Raw genomic sequence first — 27,361 nt, forward strand, 5'->3', positions numbered from 1 at the left:
CGTTTAAAATGCATTCTTTCTTCAATGACTTTCGGATTGTTCTTCAGGCGCTTGTTCTGGTGTATCTTGACTATTATAATTCTTTATTTCTTGGTTTGCCTTTGATTGTTCTCAGAGCCCATCAATCTGTCCAGAATTCAGCAGCTTGTCTGCTTGGTAATGTGTCTCATTTTGATGATATTACTCCCTTGCTTTTTAATCTTTGCCGATTTTATGATGTGTGAATTTGGAAGTGATCTGTTTACATTGGGGAAGGCTCCTCTTTATTTTGATCAATCTCTGCAACCTTTCAGTTCGGTTCGGAATGGATAGTTTATTGCAGTTGCCTGCTCCAAGGGACTACTGATTAGTTGAGACATGTCAGATCTTCTTTTGCAGCCCCTTTTGAGTAATAACAATATACTAGTGCTGTATGAACACAATAAATAAAGAAATTGCTATTTCAGAAAGCATTGTAACAACTGTTGTAAGATGAATTGGAGTGTTATATTTTAAATTATATTTTATTGTTTGTCTATATATTTTGTTTCTTATCTTATTCTGACTCTTATATCCTGCAACTGCCTTGAACAGGTTCAGTGTGGGTAACAACCAAACAGAAGCTTGGACGTTACCAAGGAAATACATACAGCAAATATTAAAAATAACAAACATCATTGTAACACCAAAAATACAGCCTACGTATCCAATGAAAATTTCTTGCTGCCTCTTCTTCTGTAGCATGGAATGTTACTACTGTTTGGGTTTCTGACCTTGATTGCCCACTGTTGGAAACAGGATACTGGGCTAGATGGACAATTGGTCTGACCCAGTATAGCTATTTATGTTCTTAAAGCCCTCCTAAACAATCCATAGTCCTGTATTCTTATTTCAAAAGGAAGTGAATTCCACATTACTGCAGCTTGATATAAAAAAGAAGATGAAAGGGACCTCTTATTTACCCCTAAGAAATGATGGAACATTTAATAATATTTATTAACATAATCCCAATATCATGCCCCCGATAATAATTGAATCGAGGACTTTAAAGTTCTAAATATAAATGTACAAACTGGCCTCTACTGGCAGTCAGTACCCCTTTTGAACTGTGCACATTAGAATTTAGGCATGGGTCATTACAGAATACGCTTAGCGAGTTGTGAATCCAGACTGCCCCAATTTGACTGCCCCTATCGGACCGACCGTTCACTTGTCTATTAGATTGTAAGCTCTTTGAGCAGGGACTGTCTCTCTTTGTTAAATTGTACAGCGCTGCGTAACCCTAGTAGCGCTCTAGAAATGTTAAGTAGTAGTAGTATTCTAATTATTGCCAATTAGTGCTCATTATTGCTTGTTAAGTGCTATTATCAACACTGATTAGCTCATTAAGGGGCCCTTATACTAAGCTGCAGCAAAAAGTGGCCTGCGGCAGTACGACCACCCATTGACTTAGCGGTAAGGTCTCGCGCTACTTGGGCGGTAGGATGCAGCGCGTGCCCACTGCCGTTTAACGCAGGGTAAGTGCCACACTGTAGAAAATAGAAAATATTTTCTACCGAGTGTTTTCGACACACACCATATTCAGAATTACTGCCTGGGGCACAAGGTAGCCAGACGGTAATGCTGATTTGGCGTATGCTGGACGTGCGTAGGCCCTTACATGCCTTTGTAAAAGGGCCCCTAAGCCAATTAAGTTACGAACGTTATTATAGAATACACCTCAATTTCGGCATGGATCTTTAGGTGTTATGTGTAGAATCCAGGGGTTAATGTGCAGTACAGTACCAAGCGTTGTTAATGTGGCAGGTAATACATAACAATACCACCTCATTAAATGCATCTGAGTTATTTGTGATTCATTTAGTGTGCAGCAAGTGTATTATCCGTGTTAACTAAATGGGAAGATGCTGGCATGTTCCCAACAGTAAATGCAGAGGCTTTTAAAATACCATGCATTAATTATAGCAGTTAGTACATAGTAAATGCAAACATTTTCAGCATTTAGTAAAAGGGGGCCTTAGATAAGATGCTGTTTTTATACCTTTGCCATCTCCAAGAAAAATAGATCTGCTTATTTCATCTAAAGTTTTTTCAATGTGTATTTCTTTTAGGTTGAAGAAAGATCAGAAAAGGACTTTATTGAAAAGGTATGACTTGTATGAGCTGCATTTTCCATCATATTAAAGCAGTTAAAATAAGTGACCTATTCAAACGGGGGTGGTTTGTTGATAGTAAATCTGTACAACACATTTAAAATGGACATATATGTTAGACTTTAACACTAAAGGTTTGGTAATATGCCTTTTTCATCACTTATGGTATTTCCTTTGGAGTTTCAAGAGATGTTATCTATAATGGCAGTGACAAGTCCTTAACATCTATGTTACTCTTTCCTTTATCGCTTATTTCTGTATCCTATTTTGGATTGTAATTTTCTTTTCTAATTTTATTAGTATGTTATGTAAACTGCTTTAAATATACCCACTGAAGGGTGGTATACTATGAAACAAATAAACATAAACAATAATAATGAAGCATTAAATCCTTAGAAGAATAATATGCTTCTTGAATTCCTTTTGACTAAAGTTCCGTTTGTCTACTTAGTTAAAAATCAGTTTTAATTCAGGTAAAAGTATAATATTCTTTTGCAGTGGAACTCAGCATCTCTGTAGTATTTAAGTAACTCACATGTTGCTACTATTTTAGGGAGCTCATGCTGTGCCCAGTTTATCAACAGTGACTTTGGCCTCTTTGGGTGGAAGTTCTTCTCGAAGAGGCAGTGGGGATACCTCCATTTCTATAGATACAGAGGCCTCTATTAGAGAAATGAAGGTAAGATGTCATTAGGTTGATGGATTAACTGTTGCATAATAATATCAAGTGCAATCCTTTATTTCTAGTAAGGTAGTAATTCTATAACTGGGTGGCTTCAGTTAGGTTCACCAAGGACTCATGGGCATCCAGATGCTGTTACAGAATACAAGCATAATCCAGTATCCAGTGTACCAAATGTTTCAGCGGCCGCTGTCATGTCAGCCCTAGACATGGTTTAACTGCGGTCATGTAAATACAATGGGGACTTACACAATTTACAGTATTTTGTTACATATGTAACAGGCTCCACCCAAGTGACACCCCCCCCCCAATGCATTTATGCCATGGTACTTATGTGTGTCGTCATAAAATAGTGCTAAAGTGGCAAAAGTCTGTAAATGTGTTCGCATAACTGGCACTTAACTATGAATACTCAGTTATAGAATTGTCACAGATATTGTGGGTTAATTGCATCTGTTCACTGTTATTTTTATGTTGAAAATACCAATAAGAAAAATATAGAATATTTCGGGAATAATTTTATAAGTGACTTGAGTGTACAGAACAGCATTTAGAAGGCAGTTCAATAAGTGGGCATCTCCTTTTAGGCACCTCGATGACAAATGCTGCGCACCATTCTACAACGGTATCTAGGTGCCAAGATGTTGTTATAAAATAAGTCTGTGTAGGGGCACCCAACTGTAGGTGTGAAAATTTACACCGTCTATGGCTGGCATAAATATTGGAGCCTAAATGCGGCAGGATTGCATGTAATTTACAATATTCCTTGTCATCAAGCAGATGAAGCCATTACGTATGGGTTATGTCCATCAACCAGCAGGGGAGATAGAGAGCACTCAAACTTTCACAGTGCCCTCTTGGCCAGCTAGCTCCACTGCCTCTTCAGTATTCTCTATCTCCCCTAGCAGGGTGGCTGCAGCTTGTTCGAGCTCCAGAAAAATCTGCCGGGAGGTGGTTCCTGGCTTGCCAGTTGTTAACCGGCTTCACTTTAAAGGCACATAGGTTAGCCCTTTCCCTGCCTTACCCATACCTCTGTGGATGTGGACATATTGCCTTGCTTTCCCTGTCCTTACCCACCAACAGTGGATGCAGGCATATAGGTTCGCCCTTTCCCTGCCTTTCCCACTCATCTGAGCCTCCGGAGTCTTCAATACCTCTGCTTTCCTCACAGCTTAAAAAAAAAAAAAGTTGCGTCGCGTTTTTAAACGCAGAGACGCTGGAACAGAGGTTTTTTGACCTGATTTTCAGCAGGATCGTAGTTGTACACTAGATCCTTTGAGGTAAGAGTGTTTTCCAAGTCCTCCGGGGTGGGCCCGCGATCGGGGCGATTTTTCCGCCATTTTGGATTTTACCGCCGTTTTTCGGCGATGGCTGCGGACAATGTAAAGCGCTGTTCCACTTGTGGCAAGCGCAAATCAGCAGCAGGGCTCTGTAAATCATGCTGTACTGGCGTAGGAGCCGGCCCGAGCATGGCGAGCGATGTTTCTTCCCGCTCTGAGTTGGCAGCGGGCGCCATTTTGCTTACACCGCATGGCGCGGCCTCCGTGGACACAGAGAGACCTGAGCCGGGTGGGGCACCTCGAGATGAGGTTATTTCAGGAGTGGCTAGCACCGGACAGGATTTGGGTGCCCAGGGTGAGATTTTCTTCCCGGATTTTGTGCTTTTGCTGCATAAAGCATACATGATGAAAAGAGCCCTTCCTCAAGGGTCGCCTGAGGCTCCTCTGATTGCCCCCCCCCCCCCCCCCCCCCGATGGATTCTGGCCTGGGACTGCCCAGTGAGGCTTTTTTCCCGGATGCTTGGCCTAAAGATAAGCGCAGAAGGGTTAATTCCCCTTCAGATTGTGGTGCACCTTTTCCCCCCCCCGTGGTCGGGGTGTGAGGATTCGAGAACTCTGACAGACGTTCTTGGTCTGAGGAACCAGAGTCAGGTGCGGATTTACCACAGGATCTGGATGATCCCTCCGCGGTGAGGATTTTCCACCGTGATGAGCTGCCAGCGCTTATTTCAGATACCCTGCAGGCCCTCTCGATTGAAGATCCTGACAGTGGCATGGCCTCCTCGGGTAATCCCAGGATGGCTAGTACCAAGAAAGCTGCTCGGGCCTTCCCTTTGCATGACTCCATCCTAGAGCTTGTTTCGGCTCAGTGGGCTGACTCCGAGGGACCTTTGAGAGTTTCCAGGGCTATGGGGCAGTTATACCCTCTGCGTGAGGGACATATGGCTCGTTTTCAAATGCCTACAGTGGATGCCCTAGTCACTGCGGTGACAAAGAGAACTACCCTCCCTGTTGAAGGAGGTGTTGCCCTGAAGGATGTTCAAGACCGTAGGCTGGAAACAGCATTGAAACGGTCCTTTGAAATTGCAGGTCTCACTGTTCGGGAGCGTCTGCATGCAGCTGTTATGCTGTGAGAGCCTGCCTAGCTTGGCTGCAACAGGCAGTGGCTCAGCCCGGAGATGGAGCGGAGCCCTTCTTGGATGTGGCTCCGCGGATGGAGGTGGCCTTGTCCTTTCTGGCTGATGCCCTTATGACCTGTCAGAGCTTCGGCTAAACAAATGGCAGTAGCAGTGGCGGCTCGCCGTCGTCTGTGGCTACGACACTGGCAGCGGACATGGCCTCTAAGCAAAGGTTGGTGAAGTTGCCTTTTCAAGGACTTCTCCTATTTGGTGAGGAGTTGGAGAAAAATTGTGAAAGGCCTGGGTGATCCAAAACCCAGCGCTTGCCCGAAGATAGGCAGAGGCCTTCCTCTAAGGGCCAGGCGGTCCCTCCTCGTACAGACCTCGCTTCTGTGAAGCTAGAAGGTAACCGCCCGGGCGTTCTGCTGGGTTCACTTCACGTGCCCGTGGTCAGCAGAGGAACTCCTTTCGCTCGGACCAAGCGTTCCGCAGCCGGTGGCTCAAGAACCAGAGTTCAGGGGCGACCCTCCTCAATGATGGTGCGCCGGCCCTCTCCTCGATGCCTGTCATCGAGGAACGGCTTTTCCCTCTTTGTCGAGGAGTGGGCCAAGATTTCCTCAGATCAGTGGGTTCTGGACCTGATCAGAGATGGATACAGAATAGAATTCAACGCCCCAGTAAGAGACGTGTTTGTGGAGTCCCGATGCGGTTCTGCCGTCAAACGGGTGGCGGTGGAGAAGACTTTACAAGCTCTGATTCAGTTAGGGCAGTGACCCCGGTGCCTCCCGCCGAGCAAGGCTGCGGCCGATACTCCATCTACTTTGTGGTGCCGCAAAAAGGTGGGTCCTTTCACCCTATTCTGGACTTAAAAGAAGTGAACAAGTCCCTGAGAGTGCGGCATTTCCACATGGAATCCCTGCGCTCAGTCATTGCGGCGGTTCAGCCAGGAGAGTTTCTCACGTCTCTAGACCTGAAAGAAGCTTACTTGCACATACCGATTTGGCCCCCGCACCAGAAGTTTCTGAGGTTTGCGGTGTTGGGAAAACATTTCCAGTTCAGGGCCTTGCCTTTTGGCCTTGCCACAGCTCCCCGAACCTTTTCGAAGGTAATGGTGGTAGTAGCTGCTTTTCTCAGGCGAGAAGGTATCAGGGTTCACCCGTACCTAGACGACTGGCTCATCAGAGCAGACTCTGCAACAGAGAGCTTACAAGCTACAGCCAGAGGGGTCTCAGTACTGCAATCTCTAGGCTGGGTCGTCAATATGGCCAAAAGTCACCTGTCCCCTTCACAATCTCTAGAGTTTTTGGGGGCCAGGTTCGACACAGTCTCGGGCTATGTGTTCCTACCCGAGCTAAGGTGGTGCAAGCTTCAGAATTAGGTCCGTCTGCTCCTGAGGATGCCCCGCCCGCGAGCTTGGGACATTGTCCAGCTGCTGGGATCGATGACAGCCACGATGGAAGTGGTACCCTGGGCGAGAGCGCACCTGAGACCTCTACAGTATTCCCTACTCCGGAGATGGTCTCCTATTTCTCAGGATTACCAATGCAGACTTACTTGGCTCCCTGCGGCCCGTCTCAGCATGGAGTGGTGGCTCTCGGACAGCATGCTGCGGCGAGGAATGCCGCTGACGCTCCCCGTTTGGTGCCTAGTGGTAACAGATGCCAGCCTGAAGGGCTGAGGCGCACTCTGCAAGGGGAAGCATGCCCAGGGTCTATGGACACCCGAGGAGTCGGAGTGGTCCATCAACCGCCTAGAGTTGAAAGCGGTGTTTCAGGCGCTTCTGGCCTTTCAAGTGACCCTGGAAGGATTGGCTGTCAGAGTGATGTCGGACAACACGACAACGGTGGCCTATATAAATCGCAAGGCGGAACAAGGTGCAGAGCACTAGCCGCGCAGGCCGAACTGATTTGCCACTGGGCAGAGCTGCATCTTCAGTGTCTGTCGGCAGCTCATATTGCAGGTCAGAGCATGTGCAGGCCGATTATCTGAGCAGGCATCAGATCGATCCAGCAGAATGGAATCTGACAGACGAAGTATTCCTGCAGATCTGTGCCAAATGGGGCAAGCCCGTGATGGATCTAATGGCGACAAGTGCCAGTACCAAAGTCCCGTGCTTCTTCAGCAGACGGAGAGATCCTCGCTCGGCGGGGTTGGATGCCTTGGCTCAACCCTGGCCTCCGGGTCTACTTTATGTGTTTCCCCCATGGCCCTTGATAGGGCGCCTGCTCTTGCGGATTCGGCTGCACCCAGGAGAAGTGGTCCTCATCGCCCCGGATTGGCCAAGGAGACCTTGGTATGCAGACCTCCGACAGATGCTCCTGGAGGCTCCTCTGCCGTTACCTCTGGTACCGAACCTGTTGACTCAGGGACCGGTAGCCATGGAGGACGCCGACCGCTTTGGTCTTACGGCATGGCTATTGAGAGGGCGCAATTGAGGGATAAAGGTTATTCCAATAAAGTTATTTCCACTCTCCTGGGTCCACTTCCGTGGCTTATGCCAGGATTTGGTGCCTGTTTGAGTCTTGGTGTGCTTCCAGAGCCATTGCTCCAATGCGGGCTCCTGTCTCGCCGATTCTGGACTTTTTGCAGGAAGGTGTACAAAAAGGCTTGGCCTATAATTCCCTGCGGGTGCAGGTGGCAGCGTTGGCCTCCCTTCGTGGTAAGGTGGAAGGCGTGTCTTGGCTGCTCACCCAGATGTGGCACGGTTTCTTAGAGGGGTGCTTCGGCTCCGACCTCCAGTGCGAGCAACCCTGTCCAGCTTGGAACCTGGGGCTAGTTTTGAAAACCCTGCAGCATCTCCTTTTGAGCCGCTTCGGCGAGCATCGAGAAAGATTGACACTGAAGGCCGTTTTTCTGGTGGCCATTACCTCGGCGAGACGGGTGTCAGAGCTCCAGTGCTGTCCTGTAGAGACCCATTTCTGCAATTTCAGAGTCCGGAGTCACGGTTCGGACCGTGCCTTCCTTTATGCCTAAGGTGGTTCAGCCTTTCACCTAACCAGCCTATTTCTTGCCCTCTTTTTCAGAGGAAGAGTTTCCAGAATCTTTTGGGCAGCTGCACCTTTGGATGTGCGCAGGACTCTGCTGCAGTAGCTGCGAGTTACTAACTCTTTCAGGACTTCTGATCATCTGTTTGTTTTGCTATCCGGTTCTCGCAGAGGGTCTCCAGCGTCTAAAGCCATTATTGCCCGCTGGCTCAAAGAAACTATCTTTTCAGCTTATCTGCTGGCCGGCAGGGTTCCGCCTGTAGCCTTTAAGGCACATTCTACTAGAGCGATTTCTTCCTCTTGGGCTGAAACTGGAGCACTCTCTCTTCAAGAGATATGCAGTGCAGCAACATGGGCTTCTAAGCTCTCCTTTGCCCGACATTACAGGCTGGATGTGGCTGCCAGGAGGGATGCGCGTTTTGGTGCACAAGTGCTAGCGCGTGGTGTGGCTTGTTCCCACCCTATCTAGGGATTGCTTTGTTACATCCCATACATAATGGCTTCATCTGCTTGATGACAAGGAAGGGAAAATTAGGTTCTTACCTTGGTAATTTTCTTTCCTTTAGTCATAGCAGATGAAGCCATGAGCCCTCCCTGTATGATTGTCTGTATGCTGTGAATCTGTTTTTCAGGTTCTGTTCTAATTTCCTGAAGTTCCTTCCTTGGGAGAAAGTTGGAAAACAATCTTCAGGATTCATGTTCAGTTTAAATTTAGGAGGATGTGTTCATTCCCTCCAGCATGTTTTTTTTGGAGGATGTGTTGATTCTCTCCAGGAGGCGCGTGTGTTCTATAAATAGGAGGATGAGTTCATTCCCTCCAGTGTGTTGGGAGGATGTGTGTTCCCCTCCACTTATACAATAAGGAGGATGAGTTTATTCCCTCCAGGAGGATGTGCATTCCCTCCTTTATGAGTTCATGCCCTTGTGATGGGCCATCGTTCGCTGTGAGGAAAGCTCTTGTGATTCCCATTGCGGTTTGCCATACTGCTTTGGAAGCTTCAAATACTGAAGAGGCAGTGGAGCTAGCTGGCCAAGAGGGCACTGTGAAAGTTTGAGTGCTCTCTATCTCCCCTGCTGGTTGATGGACATAACCCATACGTAATGGCTTCATCTGCTATGACTAAAGGAAAGAAAATTACCAAGGTAAGAACCTAATTTTCCCTTCTGTAAGTTACATGTGTAAATAGGAGCCCCGCCTATGGCACGCCCACACTCTGCCCATCTGTGAATGCCACTCTGAGAATTTCACACAATAGCCTTTTAGCAAGTAATTACAGAATAGTGCGCAAATGCCCTTTTAAAGAATAAGGAGATTAATACACTCAAATCAGTGCTTATAGAGTTGCCTAGCCTAGCATGTGCATACTTAAAAGTAGGTGCTTGGAAAACATAGTGCCTGCTTTTAGTCAATATCTTTTTATTGGAAACAAAATACACCACTAATCCCAAACACAGTGCAACAAGCGGCTGAAAATAGTGGAGGGCTTGGTTTCTTACAGCCCCCCACCAATACGAAACAATAAGAAAATTTTCCCCCCTGCAAACCCCACTCTCCACCCTCCCACCATTCTTTATATAATGCCTCCTCTCCCCCCAATACAATTCTCAGTACTATAACTACTACAAATAATTCAACATCAAACTTCTTGCTGCAGGTGGTATAGACTGTAAGTATGGGTCCTAAGCAGAAAGATACATTCCCTCGCGTTCCGCAGAAGTAGATGGCGTCCCAGGCTCCCACAGTGCGAGACTATGGATATTTATTTATTTGTTGCATTTGTATCCCACATTTTCCCACCTATTTGCAGGCTCAATGTGGCTTACATAGTACCGTTAAGGTGTTTGCCCAGTCGGTTGATAGCAAATACAAGGTTGTATAGTGATCGTATGTAGTGAGGTATATGTGGAGGATCGGAAGGGAGGAAGATTGTGTGTTGTTCAGTACGATCATTAGGCATGCTGTGTTTTGGGTGAAGAGGTTTACGTAGGATCGTTGGGGTAGGCCTTTTTGAATAGGTTGGTTTTTAGTGATTTCCTGAAGTTCAGGTGGTCATGGATTGTTTTCACCGCTTTTGGGAGGCCATTCCATAGTTGTGCGCTTATGTAGGAGAAGCCGGATGCGTAGGTTGTTTTGTATTTCAGTCCTTTGCAATTTGGGTAGTGTAGGTTTAGGTATGATCTTGATGACCCGATTCTGTTTCTTATTGGTAGATCTATGAGGTCTATCATGTATCCTGGAACTACGCCATATATAATTTTGTGGACTAAAGTGCAGATTTTGAAGATGATCATAGATATGGGACCACCATTACCAAAAAGAAGGAGGCTCCATGAGCACAATATATATTTCTTCCCCATTAGTAAAAACTTTCAAAGTAGCACTCTTTCCCCCCTCGCCTCATCCCCCAACCCACTGGTTAGGTCAAACATAACAAGATTCACTGTTAAGTGGATTCTTTGATGAAATAGATTCTTGTAAAACGCTATTTCAGACTAAAATTGATGTATAAGTGTTCAGTCCCACATGGCATAGTAAAAGTCCTTATCTGCCCCATTGCATCTTACACAAGACAGAGAGGGCAACCTCCCTGCCTTACACATCTGCACCTGAGTGAAATATGCCCTATGGATCATATGGAATTCACACTCCCACAAATCTGCACTCTGTATCAGGACTGGTATTATTTTAATAGTGTGTTCCACATTCTACTCCAATAGTGGCTTTCCCGAAGTGAACTCCCAGTGCATTTGTTTTTATTCTTTAAATTTTTTATTGATTTTCATGAGCCATCCAAAGTCAATAAGAGCATATTGCATATATTGCATACCCACATAAGTACATAACTAACTTAACATTTGCACGTTTACTCTCTCCTACCACACGTGCCTCCCATATGATCCTTTACATATCCAACTCTTTATAACATACAACTAGTCAGCTCCAATCTCTATCAACTGGCCCTCCCCTCCCCAACCCTTTAGTACTCCCTCTCTACCTACCCATCCCCCTTCCCTAACCGTCAACTCAATTCTTAGAATACTGTCCACACTTGAAACTAATCCCTTCTCTATGAACTAACCTCCCCCCCTTTCCCCCCCACCCCCAACCCATTTATTCCGCATACCTCCCCTTTAATTCCACCACCATTTGTTGAAGTCTTGTCTATCCCTTTTTACGCCGAAGTTCTCCCTCTCTCCTGTAAACCGTCAGACGCTCTATACTCCATAATTGCCTCACTTTTATTTTCCAATCTCCCAAATTCGGGGGATCTACTGCTTTCCAGCAGTGCGCTATAAGGCATTTGGCTGCTGCCAATCCCCATCTCATCATTTTACTCTCCTCCCAGGACTCCTGATCATTATGCATACCCAGTAGGCACACCCTAGGACTACTCACCAAAGAAACTCCCATTATCCGAGCCAATGCTTTCATCACCTCCTGCCAGAACGGCACCACTCATGAGCAAGTCCACCAGATATGCATAAAAGTGCCCCTCTGTGCTTTACACCTCCAACACTCATCCGAAACCCTCGGGTACATCCTTTTCAATCTCTCCGGTGTGTAATAGCATTGCGTGAGTACCTTATATGCATTCTCTTGTACCAACACATAGACTGATGCTTTTTGAACTTCCCCACATATCCCCTCCCATTCCTGCTCACTAAATTGACAATGCAAATCCTTCTCCCATGCCCCTTGAAATGGGTAAGGTTCAGGATCATCGCCTCAAAAATATTGATATATCACTGAGATAGGTTTCGGGACTTTCCCCAACAGTAACCACAAATTTTCTAAACTTTTCCTATCTTGTATGTGCTCCCTCCTCAAAATGTTTTAATTGCATGTAAGCAAAACTATCTCCCTCAGATAGCCCATAACGAGCACTCAGCTCCCCAAAACTCCACATCCGACTCCCATGCAGCACATCCGTAAAACACAACAATCCCTTCCTTTCCCATCTTGCAAATGTAGTATTTTCTCTACCTGCTCTAAACCTAGGCTCACAACAAAGTGAAGCCAAAGAGAACACCCCTTCCCTCTGCCCCCAACGTCTCCGCACTACTCCCCATATGCCTAACAAATGTCTAAGATATGGGCTACAATCCCCTAGTAGTCCCCTCCCCCCCGGCCTCAGTGGTTCACAGAAACGAACTCATTGTTCTCTGCAGCGAATATGACTGTTCCACCTGAACAGCAGGTTTCTCTACTCCTCTCTCCCAATCCAAAATTAAGCGAAGTTGGGCCGCCAGATAGTACCACTCCAAGTTTGGTACCGCTCTTCCCCTCCCTTACCACAGCTCCCCATAGAACTCGTTTTGCCAAACGCGGCCTTCTGTTTCCCCATATGAATTTCATTATAGACCTCTGCAATTTCTTATTAAGTGGTCCCGGAACTGCTATAGGCAATGATTGAAATAAAAATAACAAACAGGGCAACACATTCATCTTGATCACTTCCATCCACCCCCACCACGACAACCATAATCCTTTCCATCTTAACATATCATTCCTAATCTGCTCAGAAATGCGGCTGTAGTTAAGCTGAAATACCCTATTTAAATCCCTGGGTATCTATATCCCTAGATAACGAATTTGGTGTGGCGCCCATTTAAACTCATACCTTTCTCTCGCCTCTCGCACCTCCTCCTCACTTAGAGATATACCCAACAATTCACTTTTGTCCATATTCACCTGCAAGCCCGCATATTTCTCAAACTCCCCAAAGATCTGCTGAATCACTGCAAGAGTCCTCCCCGGGTCTTTCACATATATCAGCATATCATCTGCAAATAAAGCAATACGATGCTCCCTTCCCCCAATCCTAATCCCCCACACCCCTGGATGCACATAGATGCCAAGTGGCTCTATGTACAAAGCAAAAAGGAGCGGCGAAAGTGGACATCCCTGTCTGGTCCCTCTACCTATAGTGAAGAAGGGAGAATAGCTCATATTAATGTTTATACAAGCTCTCGGCCTCTTGTACAAAGCTTCCAGCCACATACTAAAATTTCCCCCTAGCCCCATTCTTTCTAATACTGCCCTCATGAACCCCCAATTTACCCTATCAGAGGCCTTTTCCGCGTCCATGGCCAGTGGGGCTATTCCCGGTCTGGAGCTTTGAGCCTCCCACAATAGATGAAGCGTTCTTCTAATATTATCTCCCACTTGTCTCCCTGGAATAAATCCCGATTGATCCATGTGTATCAACTTGGGCAACAGCCTACCCAGTCTATTCACCAATATCTTAGCTAATATTTTTACATACACATTCAACAGGGAAATGGGTCTGTATGACCCACACATTGTTGAATCTTTACCCGGCTTAGGCAAAACCGTCACCCCCGCCTCTAACATTGATCTCGGTAGTTCCCGCCCCTCCAATACACCATTTCCCACCCTAAGCAATAATGGGCTAAGTAAACCCTCAAAGTATTTGTAGAACCGGATTGTAAAACCATCCAATGCAGGGGCTTTACCATTAGGAAGCTTTTTAATAACCCCTTGCAGCTCTCCCAATCTGATTGGTTCCCCAATCCTTTGACTGTCTGTCTCACTCAATTTAGGAAATGGAATCTGATCCAGATATCTTGCCAAACTCTCCTTCGACTCCCCCTCCGTAGCTGCATATAATTCTTGGTAATATTTTAAGAAGCACCCTTCAATATCCGAATCTGCATATACCCACCCTCCCCTCTCATCCTTTATTTTCTGTATCAAGGATCTCCCCCTCCTAGCTCTCAGGCAACGGGCCAACATAACACTTGATTTATTTGCAAACTTAAAATACTGCTGTTTGGGTCTCATTCTCATATATTCAACCTCGGCCATTTGGGCCTGATCTAACTCCCCCCTGACTCTCTTAAGCTCAGCCCATATCCGGGGAGAGAGATTTCTCTAGTGTGCTTTCTCCGACCTGTTCAGGCTCATACGCAGATTCAACAACCACTGATCTCTCTCTCTTTTCTTCCGGGCTCCCCACTTAATCAAGACTCCCCGCACCACCGCCTTCAAAGCATCCCACAACACCCCGTCTCCTACCTCACCTGTATCATTAAATCTGCAGAATTCTTGCACTGTCAACTGTATCTCGTCCCTCACCCTCTCATTTCCCAATAGAAATTCATTAAGTTTCCAAAAATTACTCCTCTTCTTGTGTCCTAATCCCTTTACTTGTATCCAAACTGGAGCATGGTCTGAAATTTGAATGGGTTCTATCTCCGCCACCTCTACCATCTGCGCACTATTACAGTGTACTCACAGCCCATCTATCCTGGTGTAAGAACATGCCGCATGGGAGTAAAAAGTGTAGCCCCATTGCACTCCATATAGAGGGGCATAATCGAACAAAAACGTCTATCTCCATGGGCATTTATCTCCGAGAACGGGTCCGTGAAGGGGCAGACCGAACCGTATTTTGGGAAAAAATAGACGTCCATGTTTCATTTGACAACTTGTGAGCTGGGCGTTTTTGTTTTTCAGCAATAATGGAAAATGAAAGCGCCCAGCTCAAAAACGAATAAATCCAAGGCATTTGTTCGTGGGAGGGGCCAGGAGTCGTAGTGCACTGTGCCTCCTCACATGCCAGGACACCAACCGGGCACCCTAGGGGGCACTTTTACAAAAATAAAAAAAAAGGTAAAAGAGCTCCCAGGTGCACAGCACCCTTCCCTTGTGTGTTGAGCCCCCCAAATCCCCCTCAAAACCCACCACCCACAAGTCTACACCATTACTATAGCCCTAAGGGGTGAAGGGGGGCACCTACATGTGGGTACAGTGGGTTTGGGGGGCGGTGTGGAGGGCTCCCATTTACCAGCACAAGTGTAACAGGTGGGGGGGGGGGATGGGCCTGGGTCTACCTGCCTGACATCCACTGCACCCCCTAATAACTGCTCCAGTGACCTGCATACTGCTGCCAGGGAGGTGGGTATGACATTTGAGGGTGAACATAAAAAGTTGTGAAACGGCATATTTTTGTGGTGGGAGGGGGTTTGTGACCACTGGGGGAGTCAGGGGAGGTCATCCCCGACTCCCTCCAGTGGTCATCTGGTCATTTAGGGCACTTTTTGGGGCCCTATTCGTGGAAAAACAGGGTCCAGGAAAAGTGCCCTAAATTCTCGCTAAAAACGCATATTTATTTTCCATTATCGGCGAAAGGCGCCTATCTCTGATCGGCCGATAACCACCTATCCCCACCCCTCCCCTCCCCTCCTCCCCTCCCCTCATCCCACCCCTCCCCTCCCCTCATGCTGATCTTGTTAGAACCGATCAGCTCAATAGAAGGTACTTCCCTCTCCCCCTGAGGCCCCCATGCACCCCCAAGCCCCCAGTCTTCCCACATGCATACCCACATCTATATATAACCATTGCTCCACCCATCCTTACCCCCCCCCCCTTACTACAGAATCAGACACCAACTCCCTGCCACCACCAATCCCACCCTCTCCTCCCTATATCTAATGACCCATTTGAATCCCCCTCCCCCTCCTGCCCTAATCCTCCCCCCCCCCTCCGTATAATTCCCATATAGGATCTTCTCGTCCCAAAACATTACGAATATTCATTATCTTTGCAGTTTCAATATTCACATCTCTGGTTCCGCTCCCTATGATTATCAAGGAGCACTCTTGTCCACTCTTTTCCCTCATCCTGCCACCACCTGCCAAGTTGAATCCATTCTTGGTTCTACCACAGACTGTGCTGGCTGCTCCCGAGCTAGAAATCCTGCACAGCCCAGCGCTCTTAAAGCTTCCCATGCTTCCTCAGGCGTCTTTACCTTCCTCGACTTTCCCTCCACCGTGAGCCACATTGCAAAGGGGAAAAGCCATCTGTATCTAATCCCCTTAGCTTGCATGAATCCTGTAACTTCCCTCAAAGCTCTGCGTTTTTGCAGCGTAACCCCAGCCAAGTCTTGGTACACTCCAATCTTATAGTTTTTCCATTGAATCACCTTCTGTTGCCTTGCTTTTGATAGTATCTTTTCTTTAGTAAGGAAATCCAGGAAACACGCAGTTATGTCTCTCGGGGCAGAGTCACGTTGCGGCCCCGTACTGCGATGTACTCTCTGAAGATGGATGTCCTCCTGCACACTCCCCTCTTCCGTACTCAAAATATATTGGCAGAGTTCTTTAATCACTGCCTCACAGTTATTAAAAATGGCAAGCTCTGGAATTCCTTTAAACCGCAGATTGTTGCGGTGCGATCTATTTTCCAGATCCTCCACTTGTTCCTTTAACTGCTGAATCTCTATCACCTCCGCCTGCTTCTTTGCCTGTTTGTTTTTCATTTGTGCTTGGACCATTTCCATCTTCTCCACTTCCTCCGCACGAGACCCCAGATCTCTGATATCTGCCCGGATCTCTCTAAGGGAGCTTTGAATATCTTTCCGGACTCCCTCCATTTCTGACTTCAATTCCTTGAACCATCCTACTACCTCCGCTTTCGGGACCTCCTTCTGGGGTTCCTCCTCCGAATCAGATGGGGTCGCCTCCATTTTATCAGTTCTCTGACTTGGTCCCGCCGCCTCCGGCTGCGCCCTTCCAGTCTGTTCTGTCGTATACCGGAATCTTTCCAAGTTCCTTTTTGGTGGCATCCTGCAGTGTTCTTATCCTCCTCCTTACTTACTCAACAGTCCAATTTGTCTTTGGGGTGCAACCCTCTTATTATTCATCCCCACGAATCTGCACCACAAAACTTCCCTCTCCAATAATGACTTCCTGTCCTCGTTTTAATATCTTCCTTCTTCCAGCATTATCCTGAGGCAACGCCAAATGCCACCATCCCAGTAGACCAGCTATCCATAGCAGACATCCATCCCAGCCAAAGACTCCTCGCTGCTATGCTCACTGCCCGGCCTCCCGACCGCACTTAAGTACATAAGTATTGCCATACTGGGAAAGGCCAAGGTCCATCAAGCCCAGCATCCTGTTTCCAACAGTGGCCAATCCAGGTCACAAATACCTGGCAAGATCCAAAAAAGTACTAAACATTTTATACTGCTTACCCCAGAAATAGTGGATTTCCCCCAAGTCCATTTAATAATGGTCTATTGACTTTTCCTTTAGGAAGCCGTCCAAACCTTTTTTTAAACTCTGCTAAGCTAACCGCCTTTACCACATTCTCTGGCAACGAATTCCAGAGTTTAATTACAAGCATAAACAGACGCTTCACATCTACCTGTTCAACGCCACTCATTATTTTATAGACCTCTATCACATCTCCCCTCAGCCGCCTTTTCTCCAAGCTGAAGAGCCCTAGCCGCTTTAGCCTTTCCTCATAGGGAAGTCATCCCATCCCCTTTATCATTTTCGTCGCCCTTCTCTGCACCTTTTCTAATTCCACTATATCTTTTTTGAGATGCGGTGACCAGAATTGAACACAATATTCGAGGTGCGGTCGCACCATGGAGCGATACAAAGGCATTATAACATCCTCATTTTTGTTTTCCATTCCTTTCCTAATAATACCTAACATTCTATTTGCTTTCTTAGCCGCAGCAGCACACTAAGCAGAACGTTTCAGTGTATCATCAACAATGACACCTAGATCCCTTTCTTGGTTGGTGACTCCTAACATGGAACCTTGCATGACATAGCTATAATTCGGGTTCCTCTTTCCCACATGCATCACTTTGCACTTGCTCACATTAAACATCATCTGCCATTTAGAGGCCAGTCTCCCAGTCTCGTAAGGTCCTCTTGTAATTTTTCACAATCCTCCTGCGAATTAACGAATTTGAATAACTTTGTGTCATCAGCAAATTTAATTACTTCACTAGTTATTCCCATCTCTAGGTCATTTATAAATATGTAAAAAGCAGTGGTCCGAGCACAGACCCTTGGGGAACACCACTATCTACCCTTCTCCATTGAGAATACTGACCATTTAACCCTACTCTCTATTTTCTACCTTTTAACCAGTTTTTAATCCACAATAGAACACTACCTCCTATCCCATGACTCTCCAATTTCCTCTGGAGTCTTTCATGAGGTACTTTGTCAAACACCTTCTGAAAATCCAGATACACAATATCAACCGGCTCACTTTTATCCACGTTTGTTCACCCCTTCAAAGAAATGTAGTAGATTGGTGAGGCAAGATTTCCCTTCACTAAATCCATGTTGACTTTGTCTCATTAATCCATGCTTTTGAATGTGCTCTGTAATTTTGTTCTTAATAATAGTCTCTACCATTTTGCCCGGCACCGATGTCAGACTCACCGGTCTATAATTTCCCGGATCTCCTCTGGATCCTTTTTTAAGAATCGGCGTTATTTCCTGTGAAGCTCTTCACTGGCTGCACTCCTGCTTCCTCTTCCCTTCGATTCCGTCTCTCCCTCCAGTACCTCCTTGGCCACTTCACTGCCGCTATGATAATCCACTACCCTCCACCACTCTCCGTCAAACTACCTCGCTGCAGTCCGCTTCCTGCTCCTGCCCTCTCTATCTCCTGTACATCTTGCTCGTGGTCCCCAGTGTGGGGAGGGGAACTTCGCTGTGGCCACCCTCAACGGTTCACACTGACCTCTCTGGTCCTCATCCGTCTCTCAGCTCCCGCCCTAACCGCTGGTGCGATTTTCACTCCATCTGATTGGTTCTGGAGTCCTTGGGTTCGGAGGCCTCGCTCGGGGCTCTGCGGAGCTCACTCCATTGCGGCCATCTTAACCCGCAGCTCCACCAGAAGTCCCAGTGCGCTTTTATCACCATAAAGTCCTTCTCACCTCCCAGGACCTGAATTAATTGAAAAATACCCAAAATGGTAAGCCATTCTGTTGCCACTGTCTCAAAAAATCTCCATAATTTTTCCCCAACTTCAGTTTTAAGAAATTGGGTTCTAAGGATTTTATTTAATGTTTAAGTTGACAGAAGGCACATTGATTTCCCCACGTCACCTCCCCATGCTGATGAAAGGTCTTAAAACTTATCATCATGCCCTCCCCAATAAGAATATTCACCTCCAAGCTATATCCCCTATTCTCCCAATTGACAAAAGAGGTATTATCCATCCCTGGTGGAAACTGTATATTACCCCGTATTGGCAACTGATCTGTTCCTGTGCGAGCACTCCCCAACCAATGTGTCAGTTTAGTCCATGTGTCTTTTAATGGTCTGAACAATATACTTCTGCTAATTGAATGAGGAAGGAGGCGGATGGGGACCTGTAATAGGGATCGAATGTTATATAAAGCAACTGTTTATACATAATGGGGGGGGGGGGGTATAATCTACGCGGTCCAGTAGCCAGTCACCTAAGTATCGTAGAAGACAAGCACGAGTTGTAAATTTGGTAGACCCATTCCCCCACTCCTCCAGTTGCCATACAAATATGATAAGTGTAATTTTGCTTTTTTTCCTCTCCCCAACAGAATTTAGTCAACAATCTGGCTAACTGCAAAAGATAAGTACATACATAAGTACATAGGTACATAAGTATAGCCATACTGGGAAAGACCAAAGGTCCATCAAGCTCAGCATCCTGTTTCCAACAGTGGCCAATCCAGGTCACAAATACCTGGCAAGATCCCAAAAAGTACAAAACATTTTACACTGCTTATCCCAGAAATAGTGGATTTTCCCTAAGTCCATTTAATAACGGTCTATGGACTTTTCCTTTAGGAAGCCGTCCAAATCTTTTTTAAACTCTGCTAAGCTAACCGCCTTTACCACATTCTCTGGCAACAAATTCCAGAGTTTGATTATACATTGAGTGAAGAAATATTTTCTACGATTCGTTTTAAATTTACCACATTGTAGCTTTATCTAGCTGAGTCAGTTTAGGTGTAACTATGTTTTCCAGGTGCATGCTACCCCTAAGACCCTTCTCTGCTGGTTTATCATACAGTGTAGCATAATATTCTTTAAAGATTTTATAATTACCTGCAGCAGAGTGGTGTATCCTTCACCCCCCCCCCCCCCTTATCTCAAAGCTCCACCACTTTTTGAGGCCCTTCATGTGTGGATACTAACCTGGCTAAAAGTCACCCCCTGTCACTCAGCAAATAGTTAAGCTCTGGAACTCATTGCCGGAGGATGTGGTAACAGTAGTTAGCTTATCTGGGTTTAAAAAAGGTTTGGACACGTTCCTGGATGAAAAGTGCTATTGAGACAGATATGGGGAAGCCACTGCTTACCCTAGGATTGGTAGTTTGGAATGTTGCTACCTTTTGGGTTTCAGCCAGGTACTTGTGTCCTGGATTGGCTATTGTTGGAAACAGGATAAGAATAGCCATACTGAGACAGACTAATGATCCATCTAGCCCAGTATCCTGTTTTCAACAGTGGCCAATCCAAAAACACAAATAATAAAAACATTCCATTCTACCAATCCCAGGGCAAGAAGTATCTTCCCCATGTTTGTAGTAGTAGTATTATTACTGCAGGGCACTCATATATATAGAGAGCTGCCAAAGAGTTTTTCCTTTCTTCTGATTCTGTGGTCCATAACATGCTGCTGCCTGGTAGGTAATTTTTTTCTGACACTTCAATGACATTTATGTCCTCCATGCCTTGAATGTCAGATTGTACAGGAAACACCTTGGGGAAGAAAAAAAAAAAAGCAAGGTTACCTATCTGCAGCAGAGGTTCTCCATGGTCAGCAGGACAAGCCATTTGCACTGATGACATCTAATGGTGCCATGGTCAGATTAGGTCTCCCAGAGCTGAAAAACCTAGAAAGAGCTTAGTAAACGTGTGCAAACTACCCTTACATTATGGTGCTCCACCTTTTTCCTCTCCAGTGCCTTCTCTGGGTGTAGGTAAGCTCATCCAAGGGGAGGAGTGTAGGTTTGTGTGGCTGGCTTATCCTTCTGTCCATGGAAAATCCCTGCAACAGGCAAGCAACCTTGCTTTCTCCATGGACAAATAGGATGGATCAACCACACATGGGTGACTCCCAAGCAGAGGGCTGTGAAGTGGTGTTATATAAAATGAGCATATGTTCACTTTTTACGACCCATGTGGAGTGCTAATGTAGATGAGGGAAAATTCAAGATTAGATGGGGACCTCTATAAAAAGCATCAACGAGTCATAAGATGTCTTGAGAAAGCATAACAAGAAAGATAGGAACTTTGCAGGCTATGTGTCGTTGTATGCAAACAATCTACTAGAGCAATAAATCCTAAAACACTAGGCTAGTGTGCTTGGTGCATTGTAAGAAGGCAGCTATTGGAGACGCACTGGGACTGTATGCTGTGGCAGATGAAAGCACTCTAGGAAGAACCATTCGTTAGGTACTGGAGGGTCTGCTTGTAAACAAAAAATGAATGCATTCGAGGAGTGGGTTAGCAGGGGTGTGATTAGCAAAAGCTGTGGACAGGTAGACTTGGATCATAGGAAGTAGAGGGTTTCCTATAGTGTTGTATTATGGGCCCTGTTAGTTAAAGTTCCATCCTGTCTGTGAGTGGAGAGTGAATGCATTATAGACGCACAAATGTGACTTGTGCTGGCTATGGACAGGCAGTTTGGATCATAGGGGCATACAACTGCAGAGATTTCCCATGTTTGGTTTCTTTGGGATGAAAGGTGAGAGCTGCTTGACAGTGTACAGCAAGAGGCCTTTTTGCCAGGATTGTAATATGTCATCAGTTGAGAGCCATTGAGGTGAGGTGAATGTTCAAGTTGCATCTTAAACCGGCGTAAAACCCAGATAAAACTATGGATGGATAGAGGCAGAATAATAGAGAACCTTAGGCAGGCATTTCAGGCAGACACACAAGAGCTACTCTGTTTTAATGGGAAGAGTATATAGAACTAGATGACAGAGCTTGACATATTCTGGTTGGTTGTGCTGAGCAGCCGTTAGTAGGACAGCTTTTGTTAACTGGGGGAATGACTGCCTTTATCATGAAGTTACTGAATCTAGACAGCAGGGAAATGAAGATATTAGAAGCCAGATATGTTGGATTATGAAGACCAACAAAAAAAACATTTTAGAGATGGGCTGGTGGTAATACTGCCCTATGGGTACTTGAAATGGGAGTCTTCACCCTTGCTTAAGTACTAGAGGAGAGATATTTTCTGTTTGAAACATAGGACGGGGTCACGTGATGCTCTGTGGCTGAGCGGACGTCTCTATTCCCGGCTCTGCTCCTGCTACCCCTAAATCTTTCAAATTTACCTGCATAAAACTCCTGGGGAGACTGTACAACTACCCGATCGAGAAGCGCGGGGAACGTGGACCCTTTTAGCTAGAGTTGAGCGGCTTTTGGAGCTGTGGATGGCTGTTATGCCCGTGAAGACCCTGCGCACTAAGAAGCCCTGCATGCAGGGCTCGCGTCTCAAAATGGCGGCGATGCAGGAGAATCCTCAGGTGACAGGCTTGCCTGCGGAGGCCATCCAGGAGCTGATCCAACAGATTACAACAATTCTGGAAGACAGATTGTCTAAACTTCAAGCCTCTGTGGACCAGATCCGAGAGTCAGTGGAAAGGCAGGGCGCGCGCTTGCAGCAAGCTGAAGTCTGCATCTTGTGGCAAGGATCGAACGGAGGTGGCGGATGTGAGGATCATGGCATTGGAGCAGAAGTGTGCGCAGCTGGCACCACAGGTCGACGACCAAGAAAATAGAAGCAGAAGGAATAACCTCAGAATTATAGAGGTTCCAGAATCAGTGAGGGAAAAAGATCTTTGGCAGTTGGTTGAGCGCTGGTTGCCGGATCAAATGGGCCAGCAGTTCACCGACAGTGCGTTGCGGGTTGAGAGAGTTCACAGAGTGGGCATGCTGTGTGAGGGAGACAAGCGGCCGCGACCTGTGTTGGCCAAGATTCTTAATTACACAGATAAGGACAAAATTTTACAAGCATTCAGAGGAAAGAAGCAGGTGCAATATGAAGGCAATAAGATTCTGCTTTTTCAGGATTACTCAGCTCTCGTCTCAGACCAGCGAAAACAGATGGGGTGCCATTGTAAACATCTTTTTGATAAGGGAGTGCACTTTGCGTTGTTGTACCCAGCTAAAGTGCGAGATCTTGCAGGATAATAAAGCTTTGTATTTTACAGACCCCAAGGACTTTGGTGCCTTCGTGGATAGATTACAATGATTTCACTGGTATAAATATTGCTGTTGGAGAGACTTCAGTGGTGGCAGTAAGCGCTGCCAGTGGGGTTGTGGTTTATATATATATATTTTTTTGTATGTCAGTTACTAAGTTTGCATGTTCAATGCTGAGATCCACTACCGCGTGCCCTTGGAGGGCTGGAGCCCATTGGACGGTGTCAGAATCCCGATTAACATGTGGTGCATTAAAGCCCTAATGTCAGGGCACCGACGAGGGAGTGGAGTTCACAGAAGGCCCAAACAGCATGGCGTGACAATTCGTGTCTAGCACCCATCGGTGAACCAGAGGACTTGTATCTTTCTATTTGCTGCATCAGTGACATTGATGGATTCAGGTGATCGTCAGACAACCAGTTGGTTTGTAGACCCTAAATGTTTTATTATTTAATGTTGCCATAAGCGTTATAGGGGTGGGTAATGGCGATTAGAGTTGGGGAGTCTTCCTTGAGGAATGGTACTTGGGAGTCGGGGGGGGGGGGGAGGAGGTTGGTAATAAGCAAGGGGGGATGAATGTTGTGAGATGGTTGTTGGGGTTCATGGGAATTTTTCAGGCTGCCATAACTAGTAGCGGGAGGGAGGAGGACCGAGGGTTGAATGTTTCTTCTGGTGGGGTGGGGAGTGTGGGAGGGACTGTCCAGTTTAATCCTGTTTGGAAATACCAAGAGGTCACAGGGGAATACGCTCTTCACTGTCACCGAGGGAGCTGTCTTTCTGCGAGGACAAGCAGGCTGCTTGTTCTCACTGATGGGTCGACGTCCACAGCAGCCCCCACCAACGGAATTTTTCAAAGCAAGAAAATCTCAAGGCTTTGCGAGGACCTTCTGGTGCTCGCACCGCGCATGTGCGGCCGTCTTCCCACCCGTCGCATGAGAGTCCCGCTCAGTTATCTTCCACGGTGAAGAGAGGCAGCGATTTTTCATCTCTTCGGACCCCTCAAAGAGCCTTCGGCCGGATTTTTCCGAAGATTTTCTCCGGTTTTCTTCTGTTTCCCCTTTTCTTTCCTTGCCTTTTTCAAAATAAATGAAAAAAAAAAACCTCCTTTATTTCTTTAGTTTTTCCTTTCCCTAGTTTCCTTTTGCTTCCGCCACGGCTTCTCTTTTTGTGCTCTCCCTTTTGGCACAATCGCAAATTTTGATTTCGCCGCCTCTATTTTTCCGTCCATGTCATCGAGGACTCCCAGCGGCTTCAAGAAGTGTACTCGTTGCAACCGGACGATCTCAGGTACCGACCCCCACACGTGGTGTCTTCAGTGCCTTGGGCCCGACCATCGCCCAGACGCATGCAAGTTGTGTATTAGCTTGAAAAAGCGAACACAGGCGTCGAGACAAGCTCTTCGGGATCGACTTTTTGGAGCGTTGTCTGGTTCCTCGGCGTCGATATCGGTGCCGAGGTTGGCATCGTCGATATCAGCACCGGGGATGGCATCGACTTCAGGAGCGCAGGTAATGGCTGCCCGGAGACCACCACACGCTGGGAGCAGTGACCCATCAAATGGGTCTCCACCTGTCTCGAAGACTCTTGTTGTGTAGGCCCACCGGGACCAACCACTCTCGGACCCGACCCCGAGGAGACGTGTGGATTCCACGTCCTCCTCGTCGGTACCGAGGAGTATCGATGACGTGCATCGAGGTGTCGGTCTTTGGGCAGCCCGGTACCGCCTCCTCAACCTCCACAGGTTCTGACACCGATTCCTGCACCGACCCTGCAGCCTTCCTCAACAGCGACTCTAGACGAGCGCATCTGAGCCATTCTTCCAGGTCTTCTGGAAGGGTTGCTGCGTCAGTCTGCTCTGGTACCGGGGGTGCTTGCGCCCTTTGTACCGTCGATGGAAGCAGCAGCTGGCTCTCTGCCTGTGGTGAGGTCTCCGATGCCGGTGCCGCCTGCGGCATCGGCGTCGGCTGCCACCCAGGTCGACTCCCTGTCAACATTGCTGGAGGGAGCTTCATCGCCGCCGGCATGGGAGTTGACTTCTCAACATCGCCATCGAGGACATGGTTCCTCGGCGTTGAGATGGGTCTGGTTTCGGATTGCAGTTAAGGAACTCTTGTCTGATACCGATGAGGATGCCTCGTGGGATGAAAGGCAAGATCCCAGGTATTTCTCTTCTGAGGAGTCTTGTGGTCTTCCCTCTGATCAGAAAGAAAGCTTTCTCCCCCGGAGAGTCTTTCTTTCTCTTCATTTGTCCGGGAAATGTCTGTGGCTATTCCCTTCCCTGTGGTATCTGAGGATGAGCCCAGGACTGAGATGCTCAAGGTCCTTGACTATCCTTCGCCACCTAAGGAATCATCCATGGTTCTTTTGCAGAATGTGCTGAAGGAGACACTTATGTGGAACTGGATGAAACCGCTAAGTAATCCCACCATTCCCAAGAAAGCTGAGTCCCAATATTGGATTAACGGAGAACCTGAGTTGATGAAGTCGCAGTTACCTCATGACTCTATGGTTGTGGATTCCACTCTCAAGAGAGCCAGCAGTTCTAGAGACTTTGCCTTGGCGCCCCCGGGGAGAGAATCTAGAACCCTGGACTCTTTTGGGAGAAAGGCTTATCAGACCTCTATGCTCGTGGCCAAAATTCAATCTTACCAGCTCTACACGAGCATTCACTTGAGGAACATGGTGAAGCAACTGGCGGACTTGGTTGATGAGCTCCCTCCGGAGCAGGCCAAGCCTTTTCAGGAGGTGGTCAGGCAGCAGAAGGTGTGTCGTAAATTCCTGTCCAGGGGTGCTTTCGATTCTTTTGATGTTGCATCCAGAACCGCTGCCCAAGGTATAGTGATGTGCAGACTCTCATGGCTGCATGCCTCTGACCTGGACAATCGAGTCCAGCAGCAGATTGCGGATGTTCCTTCCCGGGGGGGGATAATATTTTTGATGAGAAAGTCGAACAAGTGGTTGATCAGATCACTCAGCGGGAAACTGCTATGGACAATCTCTCCCGCCGGGCGCCTTCTGCTACTACCTCATCAGGTAGACGATTTTTCCGGGAAGGAAGAATGCTCCCTATGCTTATAACAAGCGTAGGAACAATCCTCCTCCTCAACAGCCTTCTCAGGCTCATCCCCAGTGCACTTGTTGTCATCAACAGCGTGCGCCAAGGCAGGCCCCTGCAGCTCCCCAGCAAAAGCAATGGACAGGCTTTTGACTGGCTCCAGTTGAGCATAGGTGCTGTAAAAGTGTCCATGCCGGACAGCTTACCAGTCGGAGGGAGGTTAAAATTTTTTCACCAAAGGTGTCCACTTGTAACCTCCGACCGGTGGGTCCTTCAAATAGTGCAGTTAGGATACTCTCTCAATTCGATATCCAAACCTCCAAATTGCCCACCGGGAGCTCAATCATTCAGCTTCCAGCACAGGCAGGTACTTGCAGAGGAACGCTCCGCTCTTCTCAGCGCCAATGCAGTCAAGCCTGTTCCACCAGGGTAAGAAGGGCTGGGATTCTATTCCAGGTACTTTCTTGTGCAAAAGAAAACAGGGGGGGATGCGTCCCATCCTAGACCTAAGGGCCCTGAACAAATTCCTAGTCCAAGAAAAGTTCAGGATGGTTTACCTGGGCACCCTTCTTCCCATGATTCAGGAGAATGATTGGCTATGCTCTCTGGACTTAAAGGATGCTTATACACACATCCCAATACTTCCAGCTCACAGGAGGTATCTTCGATTCCGTCTGGGAGCCCAGCACTTCCAGTATTGTGTGCTGCCCTTTGGTCTGGCGTCTACGCTCAGGGTCTTTACAAAATGCCTGGCAGTAGTTGCAGCGTCGCTATGCAGACTGGGAGTGCATGTGTTCCCTTATCTTGACGATTGGCTGGTGAAGAACACCTCAGAGGCAGGAGCTCTGCAGTCCATGCACATGACTATTCAACTGCTGGAGCTACTCGGGTTTGTAATAAATTACCCCAAGTCCCATCTTTTCCCTGTTCAGAAACTGGAATTTATAGGAGCTTTGCTGGACTCTCAGATGGCTCGTGCCTAGTCTCCAGAAGCGAGAGCAGACAATCTTCTGTCTGTAGTTTCCATGGCCAGGGCGTCTCAGCAGATCACAGCTCGGCAGATGTTGAGACTTCTAGGCCATATGACCTCCACAGTCCATGTGACACCCATGGCCCGTCTTCACA

General features: G+C 47.0%; 1 protein-coding gene across 14 annotated transcripts in view; it reads left to right on the forward strand.

Moving 5' to 3' along the window:
- Window positions 1-27,361, forward strand: part of LRRFIP1 (LRR binding FLII interacting protein 1) — a 997,950-nt gene that overhangs the window by 352,591 nt on the left and 617,998 nt on the right. For all 14 annotated transcript variants that reach the window (XR_003942957.1, XR_003942958.1, XM_030210921.1 and 11 more), the window contains 2 exons: window positions 2,091-2,126; window positions 2,686-2,811. Coding sequence is in view for 12 of the 14 variants with exons in the window: in XM_030210921.1 (XP_030066781.1) it covers window positions 2,091-2,126; window positions 2,686-2,811 (162 nt within the window). In the remaining 2 variants the exon portion in view is untranslated. The remainder of the gene's footprint in view (window positions 1-2,090; window positions 2,127-2,685; window positions 2,812-27,361) is intronic.

This window comes from Microcaecilia unicolor, chromosome 7 (genome assembly GCF_901765095.1).
Source record: "Microcaecilia unicolor chromosome 7, aMicUni1.1, whole genome shotgun sequence".
NCBI classification, from domain to species: domain Eukaryota; kingdom Metazoa; phylum Chordata; class Amphibia; order Gymnophiona; family Siphonopidae; genus Microcaecilia; species Microcaecilia unicolor.